We start from the raw sequence: 20,119 nt of genomic DNA on the forward strand, positions 1-20,119 counted from the left end.
TGAGACAGGTGTTCACAGACCGCAGAAGCCCTGAGGTACCTATCTGATTAACCAAGTTGCAGCTGGTTTCAAAACTAAAACCAAGTTCTAGGTCATCACTGCTCATGCAATACTGAGCACAGAAGGAGCCAACGAAGTTTGTCAGTGAAGAGCAAGAGAAAAGAGAAGGGGAACTTTACTATCACTCAATAAAAATAATATATAATATAATATAATATAATATAATATAATATAATATAATATAATATAATATAATATAATATAAAATAAGAGAAGGGATGCTCACTTTCAAGTCTAAGAAGTAAAAACTTACCAAAAAATTTATCTATGTGTATCAGAGATATACTGATAGAGGAAAAAGGAAAAAGATACTAAAAAAATCATAAAGAACTATATAGCAAGCTAATTAGGGTTCCCTCTTGGGTGAAAGGAATATTGGTAATAATTGATCTTCCTGCCCTTTCCTTCCCCCACCCAATTTTCTAATGAACATTTACTATTTTTGTAACAAAAAATTTAAAGATATCTAATTTTAAAAACTATTTCCCAATACAATTTACCAGTACCTCCATTAATTTAGGAGGTTAATTTACACATACAAAATCCAGAATAAGCCAACAAATTCTCAGAGGATAAAGTATTAGGTATTTGAAGTACTCAGAATTTTCCAGATAACCCAGAGTCAACCTTCTTTACCATAGTTTCCATATTTTTTCTCAGACTGTGCTCCTCTAAAACTTAGACTTGTTCTTTGAAATGAACATAATTTCAGGACAATATTAATATCCCATCGATATTAACATGTGTAAATGACATTATTTCATCATTTACCACTTCAAAAAAATTTGCTTTTGTTCAATGATGTTGAGAAATTAAGGCCTTTTATGTAAAAAACAAAAACAAAAAAAACCATACTCAGATTTACATGGTTTCTTTTCTGGAGTTAAGTTTTCATCACTTAACATTGGCCTAATACTATGAATATTTGCATAGTGGGTTTATAATTCTAAGGGACTTTTACAAAATATGTACCATCAATGGAACTGAGTGCACATTCTTTTGCTACATCAAGGCCACTATGGAGAAGTCCATAGGAAAGAAGCCCTATCAAAGTGTATGTTGCAGATACACTATCACACTAGTGGGTTTCCACCAATCCATTATCTAAAATAAGCTTCTTTAAGAAAATAACATTAGGGACACTTCTCTTGATACGCTTTCTCCAAAATGAAGTCTCTGTGATAAATCATTACCACATCCATCCCACTTCCTTACACAGAGATGTTGGGTTTACTTGGCCATTCATTAGCTGTGCATATTTAGCTAAGGAGGAAAAAGTTCTTTCTTAAGTCATCAACCAAATTATTGTTCTAGTCATAAAGAAACAGATTTCATGCATTTTAAAATCACAAGCAACTAGAAAGTCTGAGTACAGTATCTCTGGATTTTACTGCCCTATTGTAGGCAAAATCTTTACCTCCAGTGCATGACCAGAAACGTACACTGTTGAACTGTGATGAGGGGTCTCTTTTGTTACACAGAAAACACATTTTGGATGTTTTCCCTGTAACATTATCTGCACCAATTGATCCACATGGCAAGTGCTATCTGATGCTTCAAAATAAAGTCTGACAAGATGGAACACAGTGAGATTTTCTACTTAATTGAAACGAGATCTAGTGAAGGAATTCTGAGGGATTTTTCCCCCCACATCCTGTAGAGAGACTTACTTATCTGTGTCCCTGAAAGAGCTCAGTATACTTTCCCAGGTCTGGAGTCAGGACCTCTCAAGTTGGCTTCATGACATCCTGACAGCTTATGGATTACAAAACAATCAACTGAAAAGAGAGCCTGCTAAAGCTTCCTTTGAATGCTGAGGATCGTCCCTAGCTTGCCTACTTCCAAGGCACAAAATCCCACTCATGTTTCCACTATGCTCTGAGGCTTTTTCCCACCTTTCCCAAATAGGCAGTAGGTAAGATGCTTGTACCCAAGCTTCTTAAGCAACCCAAACATCCTCAAGGATTTGCTACAATCAAATCGCCACCAAGCTGACTCTAGGATCTACTATGATCATTATGTCTGGCTGTACCCTGATGCAGTTTGCCTCAATGTGGAGGCATAGGTTACAATGTTTTCTTTAAAAAAAAAAAAATTAAGAGCAGGGCAACAAATTATAATACCCTTTAATATGGCTAAAAAAAGGCAGTGGAAGAAAGAGGAAAAGGTGAAAGATGAAGAAAAAATATGAATAGGGGGTGGACTGTAGTCTAGGTTTTTTTTTTTTTTCATTTTTGTACTTCTGTTTTCCAATTTTTCTTGCAAGAGCAATGGATCACGTTTATAATACAAACTCCCAAGATTTCCATAATTTGAGATTAGCATTTGAAATAAAATTTCAAAGTATGCAGTGGTCACTAAATTTCATCTCCTTAATAGAAGTGGGCCCTCAAGTAATATGGTTGTTGTCCTCTGGGAAAAACGGCACACAGCCACCAGCAGGGACTCCCCAGAGCCCCTGCAGCAGATTCCACCCACGCCAAGAACCTGCCAAGGGTGGCTGGTAGCATGAATGGAATTGTAACAAACCCAGGAGGGCCACTCTTCCTGTGAACTTTAAAAATACCTTGTTCCACAGCATTTAAAAAGACCAACCAAAGATGTGAAATAAGTTTGTATTTTGAACAAATTACCTGGCACACAGGTAAGGCAGAAAGGCCTTCTTATATGCTTAACTAAGAACAATTGTTCTAAGATCTAGAAACCTAAAAATTTCTTTTCAATAGCCCTTAAAATATACTAAATGTTTCCTTGTTTCACTAAAAAAATAAACAAAATACAAAAAAAAAAAACAAACAAACCCCACAAACTCAGAGTTCACATCACTCTGAACCCCAGCCTTGTGAGTTGTAACAGTCACAGATGGTGAGAGACCCCAGGATAAGTGGGTGTCACCTCTGCAATGCTCCTGAAGCTGAGGTCTTGTCAAGCGTCTGCTGTCAGCTGATATTGGCAGGAGGCTTAAGGGAAGTACCTAGCACCAGTTAGCACTGAGGTCTCTATGAGCCCTAATACAGCCATGTGGCTGCCTTTGGCAAAATGCTGCCTGTACAGCCCAGCTTACACCCTCAAAAGCACCATGGATGCAGACCGCCACAACCTTTCTCTTTCCTTGCCCAGGAACAAAGAGGACGGGTTCAATTTCACACCTTCTTGGCCAGCTCTGTTCTGTTTACAGCATCTCTGCTCCATGTGGTGCCTGCACCCACTTTTCTCCCAGGTCTTCTCTCCCATATCCCTGCTTCCCTGCAACAAGGTTGGACTTAGATCTATCCAACCAGGTGTATCAAGCAACAAATACTTAAACCTTAGGTGCCAGGAAGCTTCAAGGAATCTTCTGTGGCTGGGGGGTTGGGGAGTTGGGGGGAAGTTACTGCAGAGGTGTCACTGGTCCCCTGCACCACAGCCACACACACAGCATCCCTCCTCACTGTCCACAGATTCACTGGTCTCCCTGGACCAGGAGACCAGGCTCCATGAGGCCAAGGACCTAACATCATCTTTCTTAGCAGAGTTTGTGCAGATAGCAGGCACATAACAAACTGAATGGATACAGGGTACATGCCATACAAACGCACTGTGGCGTGAGAACAGAAGAAAGCTAAAAGGGCTGGGTGACAGATGACATCTGAGCACATACTGATTCATAAATTGAGGAGACCAGGTCAAGGAAGCTGGGAGACACTGGAGGCTCAGAGTATGCATGCTCACTTTCCTGGAAAATGGGTAGGGCAAAGTACCGCAGAAATTAAGTGGAAACTTCTATTAGTAACGGCAGCAGCTACAATTTCTGGAGGGCTTGCTAGATGTGAGTCAGAGGGACATGGTGGTAAGGTCGACATTGTGCCTTTCCTCCTTTAACTTATTAGAAAATTTATAGGGAAGAAACATTTTGTTTAATGTACCCAGTAACACAGAAGTACTGATCATCCTGTAACTACTTGATGGCACACATCCCTAACTGTCGGAGAAACACATCCAGGGAGATCTCAGGGCAGGAAAGCACTACCCACAGCAGAGCATGGTTTTCCAACTGCAGGTTATGAACCATTACTGGGACTGCAAAATCAGCCCGTTGTAACCTACATTTTGTTAAAAATGAAAACAAAATTCAACAGAAAATCAGTGCAAAGCACAATAAACATTGTTTTAGAAAACCCGTGCCCGTCACAGACACGGTTACAAAAACATCAGTGTCCTGGGTTGCCATGTTAACATCTCTCTTGCTGTGCAGTCCACACTGGAACAGTTCTGAGTGGAAGGATGAAAGAACATGGCTATGTGTGAAGTGTGAGGAGAGGCAGGGTGCAAGAGTAAGCCTCTCAACAAAGCTACAAATTAGGTATTGGTGTCTATGTCTATTTCACAAAAGAGCTCAGATTGCTTGCCTGGTGCCATACAGGTTATTCAGACTGAAGGAAGATTTGAACCCAAGGAAGAAATTTCCTTAACTATGTGGGCTAATACTGTCGTTATAAATCGATGCTAATGAATGAAATTACCATCCAATTCTGAATCCAATTTTAGACAAGGGGATCTCAGCTTTTGGGGAGTCAGGGATATCTCAGCTAAAAGATGACACCCCCATTCCAAACATAAGAGAAAACCACACTCGCTGGGCCAGCTAGACAACAGAGAAAGGACGTCAATATGTGCCACGTGATCCTGTTCGTGATGCAAGTGTTAGCTGAATTATGGGACTAATTCTCCATTAATTCATTTCACTTGCTTGTACTTTCTCTAGTCCACTTGCTTATGGCCACTGTTTCCTCTTTTCCCACAGTTTTCAATGCCAAGTGTACAGAGGGCCCTCCACAGAGCTGACTTGAACTTCACTTAATAAATAAGCTAATGCTGCCTGCTTTTTAATACTAGTTATCCTTCTCCAGAGAAATAAGAAAAATCCTTCCTGGTTGGCAGAAAACATTCAAGGTCAAGATTTCCTGACACTAAGAGAATATTCCAAGTTCTAAATGTTCTTACTGTCACCTCAGAAAATGTGAATACCAAATAAGAGACTAACAATGACCATGTTTGAACAAAAATTTTCAAACAAGGGTTTTGCAAGAAGTGACCATCAGTTAAAAAAAAAAAAAAAAAGCCCATAACAACACGAAAGTCAAGATGACTAAACTAATCCTAGTCTACAGTGGGAGCCTCCTGGCATGTGAATTGCAAATGATATATCTGATATGGGAACTGTCATCTAGAATATATAAGGAACTCTTACAATTCAGTAATAATATGATCTTTAATAGACATTTGTACGAAAGATACAAAAACGGCCAAGTAGTACCTAAAAGATTCTCAAAATCATTAGTCATCATGCCCCGGGCGGAAGGCATCAAAACTACAATGAGATACCACTCCACATTTACCAGGATGGCTATAATCAATATGGTATAGCCACTTTGAAAAACAGTCTAGGGGTGCCTGGGTGGCTCAGTCAGTTAAGCATCTGACTCATGGTTTCAGCTCAGGTCATGGGCTTAGGGCCTTGGGATTGAGCCTCACAGTGAGCTCCATGCTCAGCATGGAGTCAGCTTTTCTCCCTCTGCCCCTCCCCCAGCTCACACTTGGGCACACTCTCTAAACTAAGTAAATCAATCTTTAAAAAGGAAAAAAGAAAAACAGTCTAGCAATCTCCCTAAAATGTAAACATGGAGTTACCATAAAATCCAGCAAATTTACTCCCAGATATGTGCCCAAGAAAAATGAAAACATATAGCCACATGAAAAACTGAACCTAAGGGTGACCTGAGTGACTCAATCATTAAGCATCTGACTCTTGGTTTCAGCTCAGGTCACGATCTCAGGGTCATGAGATCAAGTCCCACAATGGGCCCCACACTCAGCCTGGAGTCTGCTTTTGCTCTCTCTCTGTGCCCTTCCCCCAACCCAGCTTATGATCTTTCCCTAAGCCTTTTTATAAAAATGTACATGAATGTTCAGAGCAGCATTATTTGTAAAAACCAAAAGGTTAAAACACCCAAATGTCCATCAAATAATGAATGGATTCACAAAATATGGTATACCCATGCAGTGAAACATTATTCAGTCAGGAAAAGAAGTACTGATACATACTACATACTACAACATGGATAAAACCCTTCTACTAAGTGAAAGAAATCATTCACAAAAGATGACATACTATAGGATCCCAATTTTATGAAGTATCCAGAATGGGCAAATACAGAAACAGGAAGCAGAACAGTAGCTGCTTAAAGGGAATGGGAAATTCAGAGTGGCAGCTGACAGATATAAGGTATCTTTTTTTTTTTAAGATTTTATTTATTTAAATAAGAAAGATATATATAGAGAGAGGCAGAGACACAGGCAGAGGGATAAGCAGGCTCCATGCAGGAAGCCTGATGTGGGACTCAATCCTGGGACTCCAGGATCATGCCCCAGGCGGAAGGCAGACCCTAAACCACTGAGCCACCCAGGGATCCCCAAGGTATCTTTTTTGAGGTGATGAAAATGCTCTAAAATTGATGGTGCTTATGGTTACACAATTCGTAATATACTAAAAATCAATAAACTGTGCATTTTAAATGGATAATTTTTGTGGTATGTGAATTTATCTCAATAAAGCTACTACCTCCATCATCAAAAAAAAAGTGACTTAGAGTACTAAGCAGAGGAACCAGGTTCACATCCAGTTCCTTTGGAATCCAGTGCTCAATCCCTAAACACTACACCGTACATCCTTCCAAAACACAAATGACCACTCTCCAGTTACCTGGCCAAATCTACACTTAAACTCTTCCAACAAAGCAGTGGTATACTGCAAGACACGTGAGATAATTAACTTCAAATGGCTTACAGTTTAAAAAATAGGTTTATTGTCAGATAAATGAGCATAGGCATGTACTACATACAAATCATTATAATACATAATGTAGTACATGCCTTTGGTCTTGATAATGATCTATAACATAGGATATATTCTGTAACATGGACTGTGTCATACAGCATATCACATGGATGATAATCACAAGATGACCAGAAGAGAGGATCAGACCACATTCATGGAAACACAGAAGAGATTTGGTTCTACTGGGAGGAAAAAACAAAAACAAAAACAAATTCCCCCAAAGCACTTACTAAAATTATTTATAGTTAAACAAAATACAGAATAAGGTCCCCAACATTCAATCACCCTGGACATATCTAAAACAAAGGGGGGGAGAGGGGGAGGGGAGTTTCAGGATGATGATAAATTTATCCATCTTAATTAAAATAGGAACTTCATACCCCAGATCTGAGGTTTATTTCCAGAATAGAGCTTTACAGTGCATAGATTCCACTGTGGAAATCCATTGCTTAAAGGGCTGAGGTCTGAAATAACCCTGAGAGTGCACTCTGTCATTAACCTGGTGAGAATGTATGCCTTGGACATCATTTTAAAGGGTTTCAGTTACTAAAGTCCCCAAGGAGTCTTAAGATGGTACAACAACCCATTTCCTCTCCCCCATGGACTCTGAGATCAGACCTTCCTCTCTCAGACGCCAGGCCACTACCTCCACCTTGTGGCCACAGCCCCAGTCCCAGGATCCCCTTCGGAGCTTCTGAACAAATGCAAGAGAGAAGCTGTGTCAATTATTGACAGCCATCACCAGGAAGGCCGTGACCAAGTGAAGTTCTCACACCAACCACCATGCACATCTGACTTGGTCACTTGGTGAGCTCTTGATTAAGAAATACCAATAACAAATATTTGATGTGTCAGGAACTTAAACAAGAATCTTCAAAGTTTTAACTTGAATGGAACTGGTTATTGTCTATCTTAGGAATTAAGCAGGTGAACTTTGGAACAAAGTGTTTTTAAACTGTGTGATAGGAGTTTTCTTAATTTAGATACTGCATCTGAATTTCGAAGATAAATGTTAAGTATAGATTACTCTGGATATGTATAAAATAGCCAACCTTTGGGATGCCTGGGTGGCTCAGTTAAGCATCTGTTTTTGGTTCAGGTCATGGTCCTAGGGTCCTGGGATGAGTCCTGTATCCAGCTCCCTGCTCAATGGGGAGTCTGTATCTGCCTCTCCCTCTCCCCCTCACTCATATTCTCTTTCAAATAAATAAATAAAATCTTAAAAAAAAAAAGTCAACCTTTGAAAATGGAACTTTCTTTTACCTGGAAGGGACAGAGAAATGTTTTTAGGACCATTATTCACAGTCTTAGAGAACTCAGTGACATTCCTTTCTTTGATATACGGAGATTCAAGAAAAACATGGAAAACGGAAGTCAGTTAGGTTAAAACCAACCCTGACCTCCTCTCAAACCTGAAATTCACATCATTTCATTCTCAGGGACAATAATGAAACCATAACAGCCTTGGGAGTGATTTCCAAACCAGTCAGCACGGACTGAGACATACAGAAAGACTCTCACGTTGAGATAAACCAGACCACTTTACATCAAAGGTAGCCAAACCATCGAATTGGCAATCAGGGTCAAACTTACAAAGAGCTAGATCTTCATCAATACACTGAATTTTACATGGAAGCCAGATCACAGTACATGATGGTCAGCTTCTTATAATTTATCTTAGGGAAAGTAATAAAGCATTTGGGAGGGGCAGGAGGGAAAGCATCAGGAAGGAGAAAAAAGCATTAGGGAGTACCTAGGCTAGGGATAACAATTACTTTTGTCTGACATACCAACTTAGATGGGCTTATGGTGGCTGCCCACAGTTCTGTGTGTGTCGAAGGAGCACAAGGACCAGTCTGGACTCTCCAGGCAAGGCCCATGCTCAAACACAAATGTCTGCCAAGGGCAACAGACATAGGGACAGATGGACATTATTAATCTCCACCTTTTGGAGAGCTTCCCATGACTGATTTGTTTGTCCTTCTCTGTTTACAAATGGAAAACTTGGGTCCAGAGAAGTTAATGCAAGGTCATACAACTAATTAGTGGCTGAACCAGGATAAGCAATCGGGTCTATGACTCCACATCCATATCAACAAATCGAAAAGATATGGTTCAAATAATACTGGTAATAATTGCTAATAATACTGCTAATAATTCAAAGAAAAATGTGAATTGTTTGTTCTGAAGAACTCCTGAGAAAGGTTTTAGTCCATGCCAACACTATCTCAGGAACCTTCACAGAACCCATCCTGTGGTTACATACACACTGTTCGCCCTTTGTAAAGGGAACCTGACATTTCCTGCCTGTGAATCAGTACATCACAACATATCTCCAAAAACTTTATTAATTGGGATTAAAAACAGAGAAAGTGTGTGAGAGAGAGCAGGTGCTCTGCAGATCAGTTGACACTTACTTTAGAAATGAAGTCTCCAACTGTGGGAAGAAACAGCTGGAAGGTATTTTTCACTTATATTCCTCAGGCTGTCTGAAGACCTAAAAGAACATGTTGATTATAGGAGAAAAAAGTATATGGAGAGAACTAGAGATTCTTACCTGTTCTAATGTAAGCTGCTTAGAAATGGTATCATTCTCCAGTTTTTTAATTTTCTTCATCAGTTTGTTGACCTGGAATTCCTGCTCCTGTTCCAGATGCTGTTCTAGCTCAGCTTTCTCATGCTGCAACTGGAAAATGGAAAAACACACACACACACACACACACACGTGAAAATCTAGATACTCACAAGCCAGGGAAACACAGGCTCTAAGAGCTGGTTACACTGAGTAAGAGGTATCAACACAGAAGTTACAATCCTTGTTTCTGCTGATTGCCAAGTGTAACTGTGAGGAGCCTGTTCCTCAGTTCCTCTAACTTAAAACCAAAAATTATAGCACACACACATGGGCACCTTTGACCTGAGCCAAAAGGCTGAAAATGGCAGGGCAGACAAACCTCAGCATCAAACCGTGATGAAACACAGATTTCTGTTTTTAAAAACTCGTAAGAGGGATGCTTGGGTGGCTCAGTGGTTAAAGCGTCTGCCTTCGGCTCAGGGTGTGATTCTGGGGTCCTGGGATCAAGTCCCACATTGGGTTCCCTGCATGGAGCCTGCTTCTCCCTCTGCCTGTGTCTCTGCCTCTCTCTCTCTTTCTCATGAATAGGTAGATAAAATCTTAAAAAAAAAAAAACTCGTAAGAACTTGCCTCTGTAGGGAGGAAATGGGAAGGCAGGGAATAAGGTAAGGAAGGAAGCTTGCTTTTCAATATACACACACACATACACCATATGCACATACATACACATTTATACATACATCTATATACATATACACACACACACACACACACACACACCAACATATATATACACATACCCTGTGGTACTTCTCAAATTTTATATACTATCATAAAAATTAAATTAAAAATAGAAATTTTACAGTTAGTTTTTACTAAATGAATTCATTTACTCAGATTTATATAATGTGTGTGTAAAAAAGGAAGAGATGTCACAATCACAAAGTATACTTAGTAAATTATTCCGAATGCTACCTCCCAATATACTAACAAGCATTCTTTGGCAAAAATCAGTATAATTAATTATCTTTCTATAATGAAACCATACATCACACCTCCTACATCTTTCCTAAAAACCAAGGTGGGGGGGAGGAGACTTCTTATTTATACAAGTAAAAGACAGAGTTACGGTGTCATTGAAAAGTTTTTTTAAAAACGTACTCCAACCATTGAAATCAAAAAAGGAATAAAGGAATTCCATCAGACATATGACAACTGGGGTTCTCAATAAGAACTATGCATTATCTCTAACATTCTCAATTGGGAGGTTGTGTTGATCCATAGCAGAGGTTGGATAGAATGATACCAACAGGGTCCAATATTTTCAAAATCAAGGAGAGGTTAAGTAAAAGCTATTAAAAACAAGGAAACACAGTTTTATGTAGGGGTCTAAGCTGACACTGCTCCCTAATTTTACCTTCAAAACCATTTCTTCAGGGAAACACTGTGTACCACAATCTTCATATGCATTAGGCAGGCATGGTCACCCCCATTTTATATGTGACAAAACAAGTGACTGGACCAAGATAATTCAGCTGGAAGGCAGCAGAGTCTGGGACCCACCTCCTACTCTGAACACCAAGCCAGGGTTCTCCACTGGATCCTGAGCAAACCTAAGAGGAATCAAGTTCAGACTCCTCCAATGGTCACTGCATCCTTGGTGTTTAAAATGATCAACCAGAAACCAGTAAGCCATGCATGCTCGCCTGGAGGATGCTGTCTCTTTGTAAATCCTGTATATGGTATGATGGGCAACAGAAAGATTAGCTGGCCCTGAGCAACCTCAAAATGCTGCACCGAAACCTCTCCACACTGGACACAATTCCAATGCTCTGTAAGCACATACTTGGTTAAAAAAAATTTTTTTTAATCTGACATAGTCTTCTAACACTGGAAACGTTGACTAAACAGATGCTTGTTTTCCTCCAACTGCTTCTGATGTGCAACTCCAAAAAAAGCCGGTCAACCTTGCAGGGACCCAGGAAAAAAGCAGATGCGAGGTGGTGCTTACAGTGACAAGTCTATTTTTAGCTGGCTCTTTAAAACTCAGGTTCTGCAAGATCAAGCAGTAATTAAAAGAAATAAGAGAAATGGATAGAGAACAAGAAGAGCTCTTGGCATTTTAGACAAAAGACCCCGATGGGACAAATATCACTCATGGGGGAAAAAACAGCAAAGCATACAAGTCTCCACCTAACATTTTTATTCTATGAACATGACTTGTGTGTCTTCTCTCTATAGGCCCCACCTTAGACATAGGTGACATCACTAGTGAAGACATTATCCTTGCCCTAAAACAGTTTATGGACACTAAGCTTAAATGTTATCTATTGGTTTTAGAAAAATGAACTCTAGTCTTGAAACCTTTAAATTCTTTGCCAAGTTTTTAAAAAAAATATTAGTTGTTTTCCTCCAATATGTTTTCAATTGCTGCCATTTTATTTGAAAGAACACCCCCCCCTTTTTTGTTTTTTTAGCATTATTCTTCTGCCCTGAAGTAAATGAAAACAATAAAGGATTCAATCTAATGCTGAAAAATGTCTGGCCCATGAAGCTGCATTTGTCACAGAATATTAATCTGAGAAAAGGTAAGGCTGTCATTGGTTTACAGGAAAATATTCCTATTTAGACAGATGGTCTATATTGTCAATATCTGATTAGGTACTTCCTTTAGAATACAGATTAAACTAATAATAAAAGCCATAAAAGCTCTCGATTTTAAGAGGCTTTTTCCTCTCAAGAGCTATACCCTAAGGAGAATTTGATGGTAAATCTGTTGTTACCATAACTCAAGTAAGGTCCCTGGGTTACACCAACCCATTTGGAAAAGATCAAGCCATCCTGAGACTGTTTGCCGAAGATTCACAGTGTTCGCCATCCCCAAAAGACAGAGTGGGAACAAACAGCTCTGCTGCCTGCTTTGTTCTGACATCTCTCAGGTGACAGGCAATTTCAGAGCAGAGCATGGAGTTTCTGAGTAGAAAACAGGGTTCTTCCTTGGAACAAAGAAACCATCAATACAAAGAGAACCACAGATATACAGAAACATCCCTCCCTTCAAAATCATAAGAGAATTAAGATGAGCGATAAGCAGGTAGCAGAGCAAGGGAGGGATCCTGAGTAACTCACCGACCACAGAATTTACCCAACAAAAATCCAGAAATTGTTTGTTTTAAACAGATACCATGTAAATTCAAGCCATTCAGCTCCAACAGGGCTTGAGATGACCTCCTGAATCCACCTGCCCATGTTAAAGACATAGTTCATGACACCACGAACACTCTAAATGGAGCCTGGCTTATAGGCCAACACAAAACCTGCTATCAGAAAAAAACTCCAGTTTCAGTGGCATCTTCAAGGTGGGCATAAAACTCAAGGCATGATTTTAAAGTTCTAATCAAAGGTCCTAACACTTTATGATTTATTTTAAATCTTCCAAGGTCAGTGATTTTGAACTAGAACAAAAAAAAATCATTCACACTGAAAAGTCAAGCAAATTTTATTAATACATTTGAAATAAATTCATGTGTTTGCCTTAAATATATCCAAAGCAAAATTATTAGGTAGATTAAAAATTTTTAATCAGATTTTTCTATAAATATACTTTATAAAGTCAATCACAAAGATTATGAAACAGTTTTATAACTCCTACTCTTGCAATATATTAACATTAAAAAAAAAAACCCTGTAGGATGGAAACTATGTTATATAACAGATAATCAGCAGCAAATGGAATTAGGTTTATATGAATAAAGGTTTGCTCCTTAGGATTCAGTATTAATAAAAAAAAATCAACATAACTGAGAAAGCCATTAGCAAAGATACAAACTGTAAATCTATAAAATTCTTTTTTTTTTTTAAGATTTTATTATTTTTTATTCCTGAGAGACACAGAGAGAGAGAGGCAGAGACAGGCAGAGGGAGAAGCAGACTCCCTGCAAGGAGCCTGATGTGGGACTCGATCTCGGATCCCGGGATCACACCCTGAGCTGAAGACAGATGCTCACCCACTGGGCCACCTAGGCTTCCCAAACCTCTAAAATTCTAAGGACTTAAACTTGAGCATTTTGTTACTATATCTACTCACTATATACTGAGCCCAAATGCAAAGGTCCAGCCAATTAAAAAATACAAGTATAACATTATTTTGACCTAAAACAGGCTAGGCTTAAGCATAACTCAATCACACATAAATGCCATCTTTTTTATAATTTACAAAGGCTTTCTGGAGCCACTTCTGTGAACCATGCCTCCTATATAAGTGATTCAAGAACTCCTTACTTATGGCTCAGTGGTTGAGCATCTGCCTTCGGCTCAGGGCGAGATTCTAGGGTCCTGGGATCAGGTCCCGCATCAGGCTCCCTAATGCCTATGTCTCTGCCTCTGAGTCTCTCAGGAATAAATAAATAAAATATTTAAAAATAAAATACAATAAAAAAGAACTCCTCACTGAATGCCTTTTATTCTGGACAAAATCCTCTCTAGCAGGTAGAGAGCCTGAAAACTGTTCACCTGAGAAAATCACCACAGGTGCACGGGTAGGCTGGCTGTTGAGCCAGGCCTCCCACCCAGAATGCAGTAGGTTTGCCAAATTCCAGTCTGGATGAAGTGTGTGTGCAAGCCTGGGTTTGTTGTCATCTAGCCAATGCCAAGTGAGGCAAGCCTTCCAGCCACTAGCCCCAGGACCCAGCTTTTAATGCAACTTCTGAGTAAGCCCGAGATGCTCCCTCCCCGGTTCTCACCAATCCATGCTAAATATTTCTCTCTGTGTACTTACTACCCAGTCCTGCAACCAACATCCTGGGTTTACTGACAGCCACCAATAGATAGATAGCCACTAGAACTATCTGCACCAGACTAAGTAGAGAGCACCATAGGGCAGTAACTACACTGAGTCAGTAGGTTGTCAAAAACAATTTATCATGTTATTCTTATAAGCTTTGTAAAAAAGTTCAAAACTATCTCTCACAGCATTGAGTCTTTTATGAACCAAGTTTTCAACCACTCTACTGAGCAGCCTGAGCAGAAAGTCAGCCTCCTACTTCAAATGCATTATGTCACCACTAAATGCCTCTTGGGCCCACACTTATTTCCACCTCCAAACCCCTTCTGTTACTGGTACCATCATTCTCAATCAACACCTCACATCTCATCAGTTACCAATTGGCATTAAATCAGCCTCTCTAACAGCTGTCAAACCACCCTCTTCTTCCTGTGCTCACGGCCCCAATCTAGTTCAAGTCTTTCATTCTTCGTCCCTGGGCCACTGCCAAAACATCTCCTCAGATCCAATGTAGATCATCCACAAACCCTAATACCTCAGGAAGCCACTCAAAACCCTTCAATGACTCCCTATTCCCTGAAAAGGTACAACATCACTGGCATAACATTCCAGTCCTTCCACGATTCAGTCCCTATGCAAGTTTCCCATGCTCTCCTCATGATATTTCACACTCTGCCGAAGTGAGAGTCTAAGGTTTGCAAACATAAATTCCTTCAGGGTCCAGACATCTAGCAAAGAAGGGATGGGCCTAGGTACAGGGAGTGGCTGGAACTGTGGTTAAAGGCCAAGTTCATGTCTTCCTCTAAAGACTCTTTCCCTAAAAAATAAATTTAAAAAACTGAAACCCATCATGCGAGGCAAACACCTGTGGAGACCACTCTGGCCCAGGGCCTTACATGGCAAGCTTTGCCAGTCACATGAGAACACTGTAGCACAAGTAGCTGCACACCCCCACCACCCTGGTCAGGCTGTACCCTCTGGTACAGTGCCGGAATCCCTCCCTCCAACCTACTGAAGGTGTGGGGATGGCTGGGAAAACATCTTTCACAGCGCCTTCCCACATGCCCTCCTCCCTTTAAGCTGTGATGAGCACACTGTACTTTCCGTGCATTATAATGTCTAGTTCATGGTGTTTCATATTCTATCATCACTTACTTCCAAAAGCAGCTAACACTTCAAGGCACTAGTTACTATGTACCAAGCATTTTACCTCCATAACTCTGTGGCAGATACTACCATCTGCCTTTTGCAAAAAATAAAACCATAGCTTAGAAAGTCAAGTACCTGCTCCAAGTCACACAGCTGAGGAGGGGTAGATCTAGGATATAAACTCAGGTCTCTGCCTTTGTCTTTCCCCCGGATGTGAGCAACCGTGTACATTCTCGATTACCCTTACAGGATTATAAGTTCCATGAACAGCAGTGACTAGGATGTACTGAATTCCACTCCAGATGATGTAGAAAATACCTTGTCTGGGCAAATACTGACTGGAAAGATGATAAAAGCCTCACTTCCTTCATACTGTTTCCTAGATTAAAAGTCTCAGGATAAAACGAAACAACTAGGCAAGTATAAAGGGTCCCAATACTACATACGTAGTACCCTCAGGAAACCAGCACCCAATCAAGAAACAGAACATTGCCTGCTCCCCCGAAGCCTGGTGTGTCCCTTCCAGATCACAGCCCTCCATCCCTGAGAGGTAATCGCTCTCCTGATTCTTTCTTACAGTAAGAATTCTTTGCATTCTTTCTTTTAAAATAAACTGTTCTTGCCTATATATTTCTAAACTTTAGTTTTGCATTTTTTTTGCCTTTTATTTAGCACCCTCTGCTAAATTAACTTGTGATTTCATTCACCCACATTACTGAGTCTAACAATATTTTTATTGCCTTATAATATCCCATTGGATGAGCACAATACAATTTATTCACTCTATGGACAATGGGTATTTTGGTCATTTCGGGTTTTTTTGTTTTTGTTTTTTTACTATTACGAACAATGTCACAAAAAACATTCTTCTATACATCTGGTGCACATGTGCACCCACTGTGAAATCAATCCAGGAGTGGAACTGCTGAGTCACAGACAGTGAATATTTCCAGTATCATTAGGTAATGCCAAATTGTTCTAAGCAATTGCAACCATTTCTGTTTCCTGACAGCATAGAGAAGACTTGTGGTTTATTTCGCCTTTCAATGTGTACTTGTTCATTTGTTTATTGCTCATTTGGCTATGTGCTTATGTGAAGAGTCTGGTCAAGTCTATATCCATTTTTCTTTGGGACTGTCCACTTTTCTTATTGATTTGTAGTTTTGTGTTGGTTATATAGGTTACAAATATCTTTTTCCCACCCTGTAGCTTGTCCTTGCATTTTCTTTATGTGATTTACAATGATATGTACTTGCTCTTCTCTAGGCATTAATTAAGGACAACTCTCCCGAAAGTCTCGTTTGGGAGAATTTCTATCCTGCTGCCTATCTGTAATTTCCATGTGGATGTCTAGACATCTCAACTGAACTTCTGAGCTTCTCACTGTAAGTCTACCTGACTTATTACCTTTCCCATCTTACATGATGGTAACTATTCTAGTCATTGAAACCAAAACCTCAAAGTCTTTCTTGATCCTCTCTTTGGCTCAAACCTACTTCTAATTCATCCTTAAATTCTAAAAGGATATTTCTTCAAAATGCACCTAGGATCCAATGGTCACCATCTTCACTACTACATCCTAGAACAACCCACTCCATTTCTTGGTGTGGACTATGGATTAGCCTTCTAATAGACCATCTAGAACCCACCGTGGCCTCCACTTCATAATCTCTTCTTGACATAGCAATCAAAGCAAGATCACTTCATTAATTTGCTCAAATCCCTTTCTTGCCTGCCACCCCCCTCCTGTGGCTTCCATCTCAGAGTGAAAGTCAAACTCCTGACCATGGCTCAAAGGCTCTACGTGATCCGCATGCTGGCCACCAAACCCCCAAACCCATTACCTCCCAATCTCATCTGTTACTCCTCTTCGTCCAGCATTCGAACCACATTGACCTCTCTGCTGGTTCCCCAGCATGGAAGCATGATCCCACTAGTTACCTTCTTGTCCTCTCTGGTTTCAGTGCTTCTCCCTCAGAAATCTACTTATAGGGTGGGGTTTTTTTCCCCAATAAACACAGGACACTACTGTAAAGGTATTTTCTCTCATTTTCTTAATAAGCATTTTCTTTTCTCTAGCACAGGAAGCTTGAAAGCCTTTGCCCTTGCTCTGACATTTTTGGGAGCCCCTTTGCCCTTGCTCTGACATTTTTGGGAGCCCGTACTGGTACATCCAATCCAGCCCTAATGTCAACACACATATGCACACTTGGAAGGAAACTCCATGATTTCTGAAGACTCAACAACTGCATCAAGTTTATTGTGTTTTCTAATCATAATGCAAATTAGGTTGGACAGAGATTTTTGGCAGGCTACTAAACAGGAAAATTCTGGCTCATAATTTGGCCTCTGGAGGCTGTATCATTTAAAATGCATTAAAAACATCCCACGAGCCCCCTGCAGATGTATTGGGAACACAATGTATAAGCAAGCCCCTTGTTCCATGAAAAGAAACAAAGAACAAAGCAGAGGTGCAGATAATTTGTAATAAAAACAACACACTCACATACATACCCTCTGACCCAACTGTTTTGTAAGCTATAGGTAATAGCAAATTTTTCAGACCAGCATTAATAGACCTTAAAAAAGGCAAGAGGGCCACTGCTCTGGCTACCTTAATGAAGAACATACTTCAAGGTGTCTTCTCCTCTGTCACAGGAGGGTAGAAACAGTTTTCATCTGAATGGATGCAATAGCATCCTAGCCTAGGTGCATTTAAAATTAACTAGAGAGTTTCATTCATATTTATTGCTGGGACATGTGATGTTGCTGCCTACACAAACAAAATCATTGCATGGCCTCCCCGGGACTGAGCAAAGTCAGGGTCAAAGGCAGCCTCAGATTCTCGTGCACATGCTTGAGAACAGGGGGCCTGACACTCTATGCTCACTTCTTATGTCTGTGGGCATGCCTACTACCCAGAGACACAGCCCTTCTGGGGTCGGGGCAGCACCCACTCCAGAAAGCCATATCCATTAAGATGGAACTGGAAGGAGAAACTACTCCAGAATTGAGGGGAGGAGAAGGAAAGGGTAAATGAAGCAGGATACCTTTGTCTAGATGAATAAGGACTTACTCAAAATCTACCTCTCGGTTTTATTCCCATGCCAACAGAGGGGGAAGAATAATGCCATTGCACGACGTCCTCCTACACTACGTGGCTGTAAGTCATTTGGTAGTGACAGCTTCCGCAGTGGCATCTGCCCTTAACTTCCTTCCTGCCCTCTCTGTTCATCACCTTTCCCTGGATGCAAGGAAACATCAACTATGTGCATTCCAGAACACATTCTAATCTCAGGGACCCAGTCAATAACAATAAAACCCTGGCACTAAACAAGATATCCAGAAGATGACTTTTATTCTTAGATATTTTGAATCACCAATAAGAATGTGCCCTCCCATAAGGACATAATAATTTCTATTATAGCTATAGTGGTATTATATTCTGAGGATCAGATCCAGTTTCAAATGTGAATCAAAGTACAAAACTATTGACCTATTTTTTATTTTAAGGTCTAAAATTTAAAAGTTGGATTAGATTGAAAAGATTCAGACATATATGTAATACTCAATACCTTTCTTATCTCAGTCCTGTTCCAGGGTTTTAAAAAAAGAAAAAGTATTCATTAACTCTTGGCAGCAGTATTGGCTGAGAGAAGATTGCAGACAAGAACAGGACTTCCCAAAGAGCAGGAAGTAAACTTGATGCATCAGTCTTACATAAAAGCCAAGTGAAAAAAAATCCACAATTGCTAAAACCACTATCAATCTCAGTGATGTCAGGTCTTTCAGCTGGTACTAATGATTGGTAATGAACAGAGGAGTTAGCCATTATTTAAAAAAAAAAAAAAATTAAGACTGAGGACCAGTGGAATAAATCATATCAAGACTGACAAGACAGGTAAGCTAGTCATTAGAGCCTTCTGATACTACTTAATGATCTGAGCATCCCAGTATCTTCTATCACCTACAAATGCGTCCAAGTCTGCAGTGGGCTTCTGTGCACGGAGATCCATGACAAACAGCAGAACCGGGGGTAAGGCGCGTGGCAACGAGTATCAGCCGAGCAACATCAAACGCAAGCACAAACACGGCTGGATCCGGCGCCTGAGCAGCCAGCCGCGTCCAGGTCATCCTTCCCCGCATGCACAAAGGCCGCAAGTCGCTGAGCCACTGAGCAGGGAAGCTGCCGGCGGGACCCTACCCCGCCCCATTGGAGCATTTCTCCTTCCTGGAACCTCTCCTGCTCTTGTTTTTGTGGGGAGCTGGGACAACTCAGACATGAGCGCTCCTCGAACTGGGGAGAAGTCTAGGGTTGTACCGAAAGTAGAAGCAGGAGCTCAGACCTTGCCGAGTCTCTACGATACTGAATTAAGAAGAATTCCGGACATACAGTAGGGGTCACCAGTGAACCCCGTGGATTCTGTTCACGGCTTTCACCACCAGTTACCCACAACCCACCTGCGCCCTCCTGTGTTATCTGAGAGCAGATCTCAGACATTGGGTTATTTAAGTATTTCAGAATGCATCTCTCCAAGAAAAGGGCTCTTAAAGACATAATCACAAAACTTTACACACCTAAAAAAAAGTGGTTAAGAATTCCTTAATATCATTGCCTAATAAATGTTGAAATTAAAAAAAAAATAAAAAACTATGATACAACTATGATAGTAGA

The 20,119-nt window shown here is 40.3% G+C and overlaps 1 protein-coding gene across 3 annotated transcripts in view; it reads right to left on the bottom strand.

Moving 5' to 3' along the window:
- Nucleotides 1-20,119, bottom strand: part of CCDC6 (coiled-coil domain containing 6) — a 111,224-nt gene that overhangs the window by 33,693 nt on the left and 57,412 nt on the right. For all 3 annotated transcript variants that reach the window (XM_025435385.3, XM_025435383.3, XM_025435386.3), the window contains exon 3: nt 9,495-9,623. In XM_025435385.3, the coding sequence (XP_025291170.1) occupies nt 9,495-9,623 (129 nt within the window). The remainder of the gene's footprint in view (nt 1-9,494; nt 9,624-20,119) is intronic.

This window comes from Canis lupus, chromosome 4 (genome assembly GCF_003254725.2).
Source record: "Canis lupus dingo isolate Sandy chromosome 4, ASM325472v2, whole genome shotgun sequence".
In the NCBI taxonomy this organism is placed as follows: Eukaryota; Metazoa; Chordata; class Mammalia; order Carnivora; family Canidae; genus Canis; species Canis lupus.